Here is a 13,666-nt window from a genome sequence, read left to right on the forward strand (position 1 = left end):
CCCTTGCTGTACAGATTAGACAAAGATCAGATACATCAGATTCATTGGAAGGGCTTTTGCCCATTTCAGGTTATGACACCAGATTAGGCCTGGTATGAAAGAAGACCAAATGTCAGTACTTTTGTACTTTTGCATATGCACATGTACCCTAGGAATTGAGTGGAAGGCTTGATGACAAAGCTGAGAAATGCATATTTGTGGGATACAGCATTGAAAGCAAGGGTTACAGACTCTACAGTCTTGGTATCAAGAAAGTTTCCACTAGTAGAGATGTTGTTTTTACTGAGAAATCAGATTTGTCCCTTGCTGTACAGATTAGACAAAGATCAGGATTCATCGGATTCATTGGAAGGGCTTTTGCCCATTTCTTTTTGATACCAGAGCTGATATACCTATTGAAAGTAAGAATTTGTATCAGGATTTACAAGAGCCTATGGCTGGTCTGTCATTCAGCAAGAGGTTGAGGATGTTGCAGCACAAAAAAGTTCAGCAATGCAAGAAGCTAGGACAGCCCCTCGATGGCTACTTCTTACTCTCCAGGAGAGCAAGCTGTTCGCACCACTTCTTGGCCACACACATTGTCACACTAAAGACAATGAGGATGTAAACTCTTTTGATTCAGCTTAGGCCAGTGATTTGCTGGAAATGGATGAACCTGGCTGTTTTGATGATGCACATGATAATGTGCATTTGATGCATGCAGGCTATGAAAGCGGAGATTGATTCCATTCAGAAAAACGACACTTGGGACTTGGTGGACCTGCCTGTGGGCAAGAAAGCAATAGTCACAAGTGGGTGTGTAAGCTGAAACACAAATCAGATGGATCTATTGACGGGTACAAAGCCTGTCTAGTTGCAAAGGGCTATGCTCAAAAGAGGGCATAGATTATGATGAGATCTTTGCTCCCACGTCTCGTATGACTACCATTACCTGTGGTGTTGCCATGGTTGCATTTTGTAGCTGGCAGATTCATCAGTTGGATATCAAGACTGGTTTTTTGAATGGCGACCTCTTGGAAGCGGTTTATGTGTCTCAACCCATTGGTTTTATTGTACCTGGCAAGGAAGACAGTTTGCAGGTTAAAGAAAACCTAAAGGCCCTCAGTTGAAGAGGAGAAGACCACATCGTCTTGCATAGAGGAGAATCTGAATCATGGAGCCTGCAAGAGATGAGCTTGCTTCTCCTAGTGTCGTGATGAAGGTCTCATATAGAGGCTAAACAGAATAGGTGATAATGGACAACCTTGTTGGACCCTGATAGTGCTTTTGATCTTCTCTATCCCCACTCTATAGCCGTCCAAAAAACTATTGCGTGATCTCTGAGAATGCGCCTAAAATTACCGTCAAGGTGGGTTCTTGTCCGGATCCGCTTTGTATTCCATTTTTAGCCTCAAGGTCACTCCCTTCACTGTAATTTTTTTTGGTTTCGTGCACTGATGAGTTCAGCTTCTATTACGGTTTTCTCATATCGTCCGCTATTATAGTGGCATTTCCATCTCGCAAGTGCAAGCTTCCATCCACAATTTGGAGCTTGCATGAAGCATTGGTTTCAAAGGTATCTACAATGACCGTGTAATGATCTCCTGTTGTACCCCAAATCCTCCAAGGTCTGATGGGGGGAGCTCTTGACGCTGTATCAAAAGCCTTGCGAAAATCCACAAAGCAACAATAAACACTCTGTCTCTGTGCTCTGTTCTCCTCAATGACACCTCAAAGTGTGAGAATGTGATCTAGAGTTGCGTGATCATTGCGGAAGCTTGCCTATCTATGAGGTCAGAGTCCTAGGAACTCTACAAACGTGCTAATTTGTGTGTCGAGTAGTGAGGCAAGGATCTTAGACGTGACATGCACAATCATAAGGTTCCTGTAGTCTTCCGAAATCATGGGGTAGTATGTACCTCGTTGCTAATCCTCAGATTAGTGGACTTGATCCAATAGGGTTACGGGACCCTGGGACTAAGGGATTCAGGGTAACGTGGGGCTAGAGGACTTAGAACAATAGCAAGGGGTTAGTTGGGTATATTTAGCCAGGACACTTTTCAGAAAGCGGGATGCTCTTCTATATAGGAGTGGACAAGGCTATCGGGATGGAATTCAATGTATTGACACTACTTATTGGTCTGGTATGGATCATGAGCCTAGACCATTAGGGGAGATTTGGAGTAAAAAAGGAGCTAATTCATGCTCTAATAAATTTTCTATTAATCCACCAATGAGGAGGCTCCAACGTTTAATATTTGTAGGAAACACAAAGGCCTCTCATTGGTGGAGAGACTTGCCACCTTGCCACTTATCCCTCAAGTTATATGAGTAAAGGGGTTTCTAACTTCGTGGGCTTTTTTAGATGGTTGGATCAGGAGGTTAAAAGGCTACAAGACGTTGGATCCTTTCTTGATCCAATGACTCAACTGGATTTTCGCGGGATGTGGCCGACGTACAATCATTATGGCTTAGATGTTTAAGCAGAGCCCTTGGATGGGATCTTGATCCAAGGCTCCACAATTGGCGCGTATCGTGCGCCCTTGGATTGGAGATGGAAATCCAAGAATCCACGAGAGGTGCCAACCGCAGCCCTTGGATCTTGAATTGATCTATGGCTGCGAGTGCGCATGGGGGAGCAATAAGGACGAGGAGATTCACATCCGAAGGTTTCAATTGAGGCCATTAGATCTACTTTAGCTCTAATGGCCATGAAGTGGTGCCCAAGGCTTTTTTTTGGGGCCATTAGATCTACTTAGATCTAATGGCCATGAAGCGGCGCCGCGCAACGACTGTCGATGTGAGATCCGATCCTACGGCCTATAATCGACGCTCAGTGCGAAATGAATGCCTCCAGCCACCTGCAGTTTGCTCTTGGGCCATTAGATCTTATGTAGATCTAATGGCTTAAATGGGTGACTCGTGTGAGCCATTAGATGAAGAGCATGATCGATGGTTCAAAAAATCCACGGCTTGTGAGCCCTTAGATGAAGAGCGCGATCCAACAGTGCATTTAATACACCTTACCATCCCAAATTTTCCCTAGAAGTAAGGGAATTACCCATTCCTTCATCATTTTCTTATGAGGGCCTTTTTGAGCCCAAATCTCCCTTAATGTCTTGCCTTCTCAGATCTCGAGATACTATGCTATAGGTTTGGACAGGCTTTGGTGGTATGGGACACCGAAGCTATGGGCATAGTCTTGTGGGAGTCTGATATTTAGTTCGCGTGCTCGGGGGTAGTTGGGAGGTGAGTTGCCTACTGATCTTTATTTTGGTCTACTAATCATGTTTTGGACTGTGTTTAGGGTTAGATCCTAGTACGGGTGTTTCATGGGATCCTTGTCTTGGGAATGGAAGTGGAATTGATAGCGCAATGCCTTACACTCATCATCATACCAACTTTTGCAAGGGGCTGAGCTGAGAAGCGACATGCGAGTTCAGTAGGTGGGTGTGCGAAAGTGTGCAGGTGGGCCCCATGAAGGGAGCAGGTGATCTTAACAACTTGATCTTCTAGCAGTGGAATGTTCTCGAGATGTGTGAGTAGGGTGGAAAGACGTGCAAAGTACTCGAGGATGATATACACACACACGCGCGCGCGCGTGTACGTTGCGCGCATACATAGATACATGCATGTATGTTTATGTGTATGTATGTACGTACACACACACACACAATGCGCGCGTTGTTTTTTAGAAAAATTTGTTACCTCATTTTTCTTCTCTTTCGTTTTCTCTTTTATTATCTTTGTAGAGCTTAAGACTTTAGAGGAACAGAAAATCTAAATTTGTACGATTCGAGATATTGTAGTCTTACAAAGAGGGATGTGTGTGTACACACACTTTTTTTTTTTGGGTAATATCCAGTGCATATATTTATATGATCATAAATTTATATGATGGGAGGTCTCCAAAATGGAGAGTATCCCAAAGTTTAGAAGCATACAAAGAAAAGCTGTATGCAAGAAGCATCCATATCACCCTCATGGCAGGCATCATATAAGGATTGCCGCAATGAGGCTCGGAAAGATTCCATATGACTTGTGAATTGCTGACCCAAGTATTTCAAATTATGCTCACTCCAGATTGTCCAAAGAGCCCAATATCGCACCCAAGAGAGAAATAATGAGTATTGAGACAAAGACTTCATAAATCTGCCAAAAAGCCAGAAATGTTTCCCAAATCTGTGACTCAGGAAACGGATCCAAAGATAATCTGAAATTCTCATGAGGAGGATCTTAGTACACGGGCAGTGACAAAGCAAATGAATAACAGTCTCTGAAGGAGCCTGACATCTTAAACATGTGGATGGTGCAATGCGATGCGACGTTTAGTAAGTGTGACCCCCACTGACAATGTACCTGTCATACATCTCCAAAGAAAACGTCTTTGTTTCAATGGCATTTAACACTTCCATAATATCCTGAGATTCTTCTGCCACCATGAGAGGGGCTTCCTTATATGCCACAGAGAATTAGCATATTGGTGAATCCATGGAACAGGCTGAAGAAGCCTATAGGCTTTGATGGAGGTTAAGGCAGGAAGAGGAACAGGATGAGTGCACGTAGCAGAGGGTTGCAATTGCCAATCCATAATGTCAGTGTCAGCCACAGGAGAAAGAGGTAGAAAAGGATGTAATAAATCAGTAATTTTCTTCCATATAGACCTATGATGCATTCCCAATACACACACACACACACACACACACACACACACACACACACATTAGATCTCAGTATATGCCAAATATACATCCTGATCTATCTGGCGAGTCTACAAGCAATCAAAGAAAGATTGCTGTAGAGAACGCTTAAAGAAAGCTAACAAAGAAAAATTGGGATCACTAAAGACTTTACAATTGCGGTTTGTCCATAAAGTCAAAAGTGCCCAATAGCGAGCCCAAACAAAGAAAAGATGAAAGTCTGGTCGCTGCGAATGAAAACCGAAGAGCCAGAAAAAATTTCCAAAGAGAAGAGTCGGAAATCTCTCTCATAGCCTCTGTTGAAGAGAATCCAAAAACTGCTGAGAAGAAGGGCAATGACAGAATAAATGAGGCACAGTCTCTTGAGAAATCAGACACCGATGACATAAAGGAGGAGCAATGTGCCTATGGGCCAGCAACTGTCCAGAGGGAAGAATTCCAAGAAGCACACACAAAAAATTCCAAGAAGCACACACAAAAAAAAAAAACCTGTTGCCGAAGTGGAACCTTGTATGTCCAAAGTTGCCGCAGTCTTTTTCTCCACCACTTAGCTGGCCGATGCATTCGCCAAAGAGAATTACCCCTTTTTGAAACCCAGGGTTGAGGGCCGAGGCAAAAGGATTTTGTATAATGCAGGCATAGTAATCTGAGATAGCCTCAAAGGACGAGAGGAGGACCCAAGGGAAGTCAATGTCCAATCCCCTAATCGATCCTGGAATTCCAAAGGGGGAATCGGAACTAAAGGGGAAAGCATACAAGTGATTTGCTGCCACAAAGTACGATAATGAGAACCCAAACCATACTGTGTGGCTGCCAGAGAAAAGGGAAGCATAGAGCCATCATCATGAATAACATGAGCAACAGAAGAATGGCGAGGTTACTGTAAAGCAAGCGGAGGTTAAAAAACTTTTGACCAATGAATGCTTTCAGCCTGCAAAGAATTACCCATCAGAGACTGTCGACCATGCCATTCCAGGTGAGATAGAATATGCTTCCAGTCAAGAAGCAAGTTGGAGATTATAGGGAAGCCATGCAAAGTGCCATCAATGCATCTAAAACAAGAAATCCCTCTGAGTGGGTTGCCAATGACCAAAAGCAGGAGTACTGATATGTGTGACCAGAGATTGAATCATGAGAGCCCAGGGCTAATCACCTTCCAGAAATTGCAGCAAGATTTTTCCCTTGTGAGCAAGGATGTGCACTTGGATATTAGTGATATTCAATCCTCCATGCATTTTAGGGGAACAAATTTGATGCACCGAAAGCAGTCTGAGACTTTTTCTGCCATGTTTGGAACACCAAAAGATTTCCATAGTGACAGACATAAAGGAAGCATGGTCTGCCTTGGTAAACATGATCAAAGGCAAATAAAATTGAATGTACGCCACAAGAATGGACTGCACTATTCGGAGGCGAACAAGTAAAGGCCAAGTTGCCAGTTTCCAATATTCAAGAATTTTTCGGAGCTTGATTAGGACCCAATCAATCTGCTGTCGACGAGTAAGTCCCCAGTCCAAAGGATAACCAAGGTAACGAACTAACTGAGTGGAATACAAGCAGCATTGCTATCCCCGTAGAGCGTATAAATAACCTGCTGCATTTTTATTCCAAAGCCCAAGGATCGCATTGTTTGCAAGATGAGCTCCCATTGAACTGTGTCGAAGGCTTTGGCAATGTCAATCTGTAAGAGCAAAACATCCTGCTGTGTGTACTTGGCATATTCAATCCCAACATAAGCATTGGCAATATTGTCCATGATATGCCTACAAGGAACAAAACCATATTGGGAAGGATGCAGCCCATCATGCAGATAGCCTTTGATACGGTCAACAAGCATTTTAGCTATGATCTTATAAATGATTGGTATGAGCGTGATTGGTCTCCAATCAGTGATAAAATCAGAAATCTGCTTCTTAGGAAGGAGTTTTACATGTCCCTTTTTCCATGACAGAGGCATTTGCTGATTTTCCCAAGCTGAATTAGCCATTTGCAGCAGAGGGGATTTGAGGCTGTTCCAGAAAGCAAGAAAAAATTCAACAGTGAGGCCATCCCATCTTGGAGATTGCCATCGACCACAGGATTTAACTACATCTAACAATTCCCTTTCAGTGAAGGAAAGTTCCAGTTCCAAAGCCTGAGCTTGAGAAAGAATTGGATGGACATGCTGTAAAAGAAGTTGACGTGCAAACAAAATCTTAGGAGGAGGAAAGTCCACATGTCAGCAACAAATGCCTGCCATGCATAATCCAGATAAAAAAGCATTTGAGAAGAGAGAGGTTGAATGGCATTAGAAACCATAACTTTAAAATCAGCATATTCCAGATAACTGTTATTCACCAACAAAAGCGTTCTGCAAGGCAATCTATCATCAGGAAAGTCATGCATGGAGAGCTTCAATTAAAGAGGTGTATGATCAGAATACGTGAAGGCATGATCAACCCAAAGTTGACAGGTAAAGGCATCACAATGCTGCGGATCAACCTGATACCATCTGTCCAGGCGTGCTTTTTAAGAAGATTGAGCATTGTGTTGAAAGGTATAGCCCGGGAGCGTGGGCTGTAATTCCTTCTAGAGATCCACCAAACGCAGCTGAACCATAAAGTCAGACCGTGCCTGCTGTTCAAAAGCCAACATATGAGTGTGGCCCGAAGTATTATCTCCCGGTTGTGGAGCATTGTTGAAATCACCATAGATGAATGAATAATTTCTCCACGGATAATTATGCATGGCATCCCAAATCACAGCTTGACCACTGGAAGATGGAGGGGCATAAACTGACGCAAATTCAAATATTTCTCCTTGAAACAAGCATTGCATAATAATCCATCTACCATCGCGATCATTGAGAGCCACAACGGGCTGAAGATCATGCCTTACCAGAAAAGCCACTCCAAAGAAAGAGTACTCTCCAGCATAGAAAATATCGTAACTAGCAAAATGTCCTGTGTGACCAGCATACATGTGCTGATTATGTTCTTGCAAAGCCACTATGTTTGGCTGCAATTGTCTGATATGAAGGACAAATTGATGTCATGGATCATACCAAGGTCTATGGTTGTCAGTGATCATGTGATTGAGTGTGTGAACACACGTGTGTGTGTGTGTAGGTGTGACTGATGATGTGTCAGTTAGTAGGTGTGAATGAGTGAATCTAAGAGTGTGGTGTGTGATTGAGAGATTCATGGAGATGATTGTGGATCTAGATGCTCACTATTGAGCTCACATATGATGTAATCTATGGATGTACCTAGTGTCTATATAATGACACTCTCTCAATGAATGTGGTATCAGAGCCATACTTCCCTCCTTGAGCCATATCATCATCTTCTTTCTCAGACTCTCTTCTCCATTTTTTTCCTCTTTTGAGCAGAATTTCCAAGTGCTTGTTCTCCCTCTGTAGGCGACTCCAAAGAAAGAGTACTCTCCAGCATAGAAAGAGTACCAGAAAAGCCACTCCAAAGAAAGAGTACTCTCCAGCATAGAAAATATCGTAACTAGCAAAATGTCCTGTGTGACCAGCATACATGTGCTGATTATGTTCCTGCAAAGCCACTATGTTTGGCTGCAATTGTCTGATATGAAGGACAAATTGATGTCATGGATCATACCAAGGTCTATGGTTGTCAGTGATCATGTGATTGAGTGTGTGAACACACGTGTGTGTGTGTGTAGGTGTGCCTGAGTTAGGTGTGACTGATGATGTGTCAGTTAGTAGGTGTGAATGAGTGAATCTAAGAGTGTGGTGTGTGATTGAGAGATTCATGGAGATGATTGTGGATCTAGATGCTCACTATTGAGCTGACATATGATGTAATCTATGGATGTACCTAGTGTCTATATAATGACACTCTCTCAATGAATGTGGTATCAGAGCCATACTTCCCTCCTTGAGCCACATCATCATCTTCTTTCTCAGACTCTCTTCTCCATTTTTTTCCTCTTTTGAGCAGAATTTCCAAGTGCTTGTTCTCCCTCTGTAGGCGACTCCAAAGAAAGAGTACTCTCCAGCATAGAAAGAGTACCAGAAAAGCCACTCCAAAGAAAGAGTACTCTCCAGCATAGAAAATATCGTAACTAGCAAAATGTCCTGTGTGACCAGCATACATGTGCTGATTATGTTCCTGCAAAGCCACTATGTTTGGCTGCAATTGTCTGATATGAAGGACAAATTGATGTCATGGATCATACCAAGGTCTATGGTTGTCAGTGATCATGTGATTGAGTGTGTGAACACACGTGTGTGTGTGTGTAGGTGTGACTGATGATGTGTCAGTTAGTAGGTGTGAATGAGTGAATCTAAGAGTGTGGTGTGTGATTGAGAGATTCATGGAGATGATTGTGGATCTAGATGCTCACTATTGAGCTGACATATGATGTAATCTATGGATGTACCTAGTGTCTATATAATGACACTCTCTCAATGAATGTGGTATCAGAGCCATACTTCCCTCCTTGAGCCACATCATCATCTTCTTTCTCAGACTCTCTTCTCCATTTTTTTCCTCTTTTGAGCAGAATTTCCAAGTGCTTGTTCTCCCTCTGTAGGCGACCATTTCCAGAATGCTTTGAGATGGAGATACCTTGTGATAGGGCAAATCTACAGCTTCAAGCAACTAGAGGATAGTTGCGTCTGCTGCCCGTGCCGCCACTATAACAGTCCGTGCCATTTCGCCAATTGCGAGCTGGTGGAGACAAATCTCTCTAATTCCTCTCAGGGGAGGCTGGGTGACACCAAGAGCTATCTACAGTTCAAATCTGAAGGCAAATGCTCCAGTATTTTTCTCTGTATAAGGTCAGCTTCAGTTGGATTTGGACTCACGGGATGACCGTTGGATTTGTGCCTGGAGTGTGAGGGTGGGACGTCCGGTGTGCGATATTGTAAGGGTGGGGTGATTGGCAGGGTTGTGTGGCCCTCAACACCTTCAATTCCCATCAGCTAGCTAGCACTAGATCTCACGTTTGTTGCATTAATCTCTGCCTACTATGTGGAATGGATTGAGCGGTCAGGGTGGGAGGTTTCACCTGGAGGATACTGCTCGTAAGTTTGGGATGGATCAAAAGAATCAGATTATGTGCTCTTTCTATGGTGATATTGAACTTGAGTATTCACTTTCACACGCCCCTTTTAGTCTGTACATATGTGTTCAAAATTTGCAATCTGTCCTTGGATTATGTGCTCTTTCTATGGTGATATTAAACTTGAGGATTCACTTTCACAAGCCCCTCTTAGTCTGTACATACTTGTTCAAAATTTGCAATCTGTCCGGCTATGGGATGCACCTTCTAAAGGTCTTAGCTTATCGTCTTTGAGGAAAGTTTAGTGGGATGGGTTCTTCTAACTGGGTAAACACCCGTAACATAGGACTTCACACAAGGATTCACATCTTCTGTGACATTCCTCACTGAGGCTCTTGATTGTAATCCAGTTCTCAGTGGTCTCAAAAAGGTCTTGTATCTAGTAGTCTTCTTGGTGACACCATCTGTTTATGCTGGGATGTTTAGTGCCTATGGAATATGGTTTCTGCCACTTTCTGTGCTAGTCTGTCTGTTAAAGGGCAGGTCAGAAGCCCAATGGCGAGGTTCTACTTGGGAAGTGCTTTCCGAAATGGAGATTGTCCATTATGTTGATTGTGGAGTTGCTTTCACTCCTAGTTCTAAGTCTTTGGCTATTGTTCCATATCTGCTCCAATTGTTGACTCTGTTTGCTTGTGTTTCTTTGTAATTGTTTCTCTTTGCATGGTGGTTTTCTTTACTTGCCATGATTTTCTTTCCGGAAAAAATATTTCTGGGTGCACAGACAGTCATCTAGGGCTTCTATTTCTTAGTGTGCTGGAATACGATGTATTTTTCTACCAGATCTTTCGCAACCCTATTCTATAGCTGACATATGATCGCTCATCGCTGATTGCTTTTCCCTGTTTATTAGTTCCAAGGTTCGTTCCATCGGGGCATACAACATTCTATGCAACTGCTCCCCAGTTGACATGATAATCTGGACGAATCTGCATTCAATACACTTCCAGTCAAGGGATCGGATTGTGTTTCACCTGTTTACTGGGTGTCCTTGTTTTACATGTGGTTATATTCCTGACATAAAAAAATGTATTCTATGTTATGAGCTTGGTTGTTTTCTGGTGCAGCTTATGGATAGGCAAGGCTTTGGCTAATGGGATTATGATAGTCTAGAAATGTTTGGATCATCTTCTGTGCTTAACCTTGCTCAGATTTTGTTGTATGATTTTGGTTAATCAAATAGCAATAACGTGATGCGCGAGGTGCCACTTTTTATGCATAAGGTAATTCTACATTGTGTGTGCAGTCTGTCTATGTGAAAGATGACTTCTTTGACTCGTTATCCTGTGATGCTCTGAATCGAGAAGGTCGGTCAGAGCGGACTAAGTTCTCTGAGCAACGGAAGATAGATACTGAGGTAATTTTTTCATTTCTTTCTTGTAGAACAATCGGTCCATGTAGGCGGTCCTAGAGGTGCTCTTACAAATTATGAACTGGGAAAATAAGTGTTCTGCAACTTATGTGGACACAACATTTTCATGCCCATTGAATTATGGACATTTTCTTTGCAGACATTTGGCAGCTTTCCTTTGAGGCATCGTGGCAGCTATAGAGGGCACCATGGAGCTCGTGGCGGACGGGGTCATGGAAGAAGTATGGGCAGAGGGCAGGGAACTGGTTATGGGTGTCATGGGCGTGGCGAAGGAAGAACAGGACCTGTTGTTTGACGTTGAATATATAGTAAAAACAAAACTTCCTAGCATTGGTGAGTAGAGTGTAGGCAATCACTTATCTTAGATGGGCAATGCTGCAGCATTTGCAGGGAAGGTATCGAAAGTGATTTTCCAGCTGACTTGTCTAAAGGATAAGATGAGCTCAGTAGTACTTCAAATTCTACTCATAGGGTTTCCAATTTTGTCTTGTCCCAAGCCCTTCTCATCTCGTCTCCAGATTCCTTTACAGATTTATCACCTGAGGTCTTTTTAAGATTAATACCATTGCTAGTCATGCGTTGCTGTGAGAGGACGAGCAGTATATGATCAATTAGGACCACTATTACAGTGAGTCAATCATTTGAGGTCTCTTCAAAATTAATGCCATATGCTGGTCTGGCATCTTTGGTCATATGCAATGAACAGCTGCATCGTTAGACAGGATTTGAGCTAGAAGGGCTTCATCTTCTTAGTTCAGAAGTTAATTGTTCATATATGTTGCTGTGAGATGAGCAGGATATGATCAAGTAGGATCACTACTACACGGAATCAATGATTCTGTGCTCTGTCATCTTAGTTATCCTTTTGTGTGAGCTCTGGGAGGAAGAGTTTTCCTCCGGGCTCTACTTTTGATTCTGCCAGTCCTAATCCTCATGCAGTGAAAGGGCTGTAAGTAAACTACTGCACTGGTGAATTGTTTCAGCTATTTTTAAGGATGGAGGACAGCCTATCAAATACAAAGGAATAGTTACAGGCATTGTAATATTGATTAGAGACTCTTGCTGATGGATTTTGGAAAAGCAAAAACAAGTTTTGCATTGGAAGATGTTCCTGCTGTCTCCTTTGGAGCTATCTTGGAAGAAAAGGTCCTTTCCTAGAATAATCATGTTGTACCTACTGAGATTGGCACTATGTTGCTGTTTGAAATGTAGTTCTCATGTTCTTTTATAATGTAAACAAGTCGTAGCTTTTCCTGTGGTGGGGTTGAATGCCAAAGAAATCCAACACATTCAGATTGCATATCAAATGCTTGGTGTAAGTTTTGTAAGCATAACGTCGAGCAGCACAACTTCCTAGGTCTTTATATGTATAATCATAGTAAAAATAAATCTTATTTAAATGTTACCTAATCAATCCATGCAAAGATAGATATTTGCAGGTCATGCAGCAAGCCGTTCAGTCTTGGACCCATATAGTCGTACATTGAAAAAGTGTTCTTATTTGACTTGTATAGTTGAAGGTTTCTTCCTTCTTGAATTCCTCGATTCTAGACCCTCCAATCTGTTCACGCTGCACTCATTAAGAAGGCTGTAATCTCTATGTGTACATGCACGTATCATTTGGCCATTCATTCTTAACATGAATGGTCATGCATGCTATTTGCATTCATCGTCAGTTCTAGATCTCCACCTTGGCATTAGCTGTTTCCAAAGGTTTCTTGTATGTAGTCCTTGTGTATTGCAATAAAGGATCTTGAGTTAGAAGTATATTTCAAGGAAACATGTTGCTAAGGAAGGGTAATGCCCTCGTGATCATTCCACCTATGGAGACATTTGCATGTTTGCTTTTTGTGTATATAGGCACCTTGCTTAATTTGATGTGTTGCATGTAGCAGGTGGAACGGATGTAGGCATGACAATGCTTGTGCTCATGAAAGGAAGTTGGTGCTTAGGCCAGTAGGATTTTCGGGACGGTAGTATTTTGCTGGGTTGCTACCATAAATTCTATTGATCCAAACATCATGTCACTTATGAAGACCTTGTGACAAACTTTTATTTCCAAATATGCTTAATCCATGAGTTCAGCTTCAATACATATGGAACTATGGAAACCCTTGTAGATTTGATGTCACATGCATTAATATGCTATGTTGGATAAAGGCTAGACTTATCCAAAGGGCACTTTATTGAGTGTACTCTATATTGAATAAACAAGTCTTTTACGATTGGAAATTGATCACTAAGCACATGGGCATTGACTACTACTATACATGGTTTCTCATTTGTTCCCTGGAATTAATTTCTTGGAACCCAGCCAAGTAACTATCAACTTTGTCTCGGTCAATCCCTTTTCACTAACCACATCTACAGTGAAATTACTGGGATAGAGATTTTGTTGTTTTGTCAAATTTTTAGCATTCAGCTTTGGCTTGAGTTCGATAGCTACTTGATGCAGGTCAAGCTCTCCAATAGGAAAAATATTCGGCGCCCCATTAGCTGAGTTTCAACGTCTTATGGAAATTGGTCTTCGACCTCCAAGTCT

At 42.3% G+C, this 13,666-nt stretch overlaps 1 protein-coding gene across 1 annotated transcript in view; it reads left to right on the forward strand.

Moving 5' to 3' along the window:
* Nucleotides 1-12,491, forward strand: part of LOC147900337 (protein decapping 5-like) — a 53,271-nt gene extending 40,780 nt beyond the window's left edge. Inside the window, exons 7-8 of the mRNA XM_087377219.1 lie at nt 10,999-11,109; nt 11,264-12,491. Of these exons, the coding sequence (XP_087233345.1) occupies nt 10,999-11,109; nt 11,264-11,419 (267 nt within the window). The 3' untranslated portion in view covers nt 11,420-12,491. The remainder of the gene's footprint in view (nt 1-10,998; nt 11,110-11,263) is intronic.
* Nucleotides 12,492-13,666: the final 1,175 nt, after the last annotated feature.

This window comes from Dipteris shenzhenensis, chromosome 7, assembly GCF_047967505.1.
Source record: "Dipteris shenzhenensis isolate YYH24624 ecotype China chromosome 7, Dip_SZ_1.0, whole genome shotgun sequence".
NCBI classification, from domain to species: Eukaryota; Viridiplantae; Streptophyta; class Polypodiopsida; order Gleicheniales; family Dipteridaceae; genus Dipteris; species Dipteris shenzhenensis.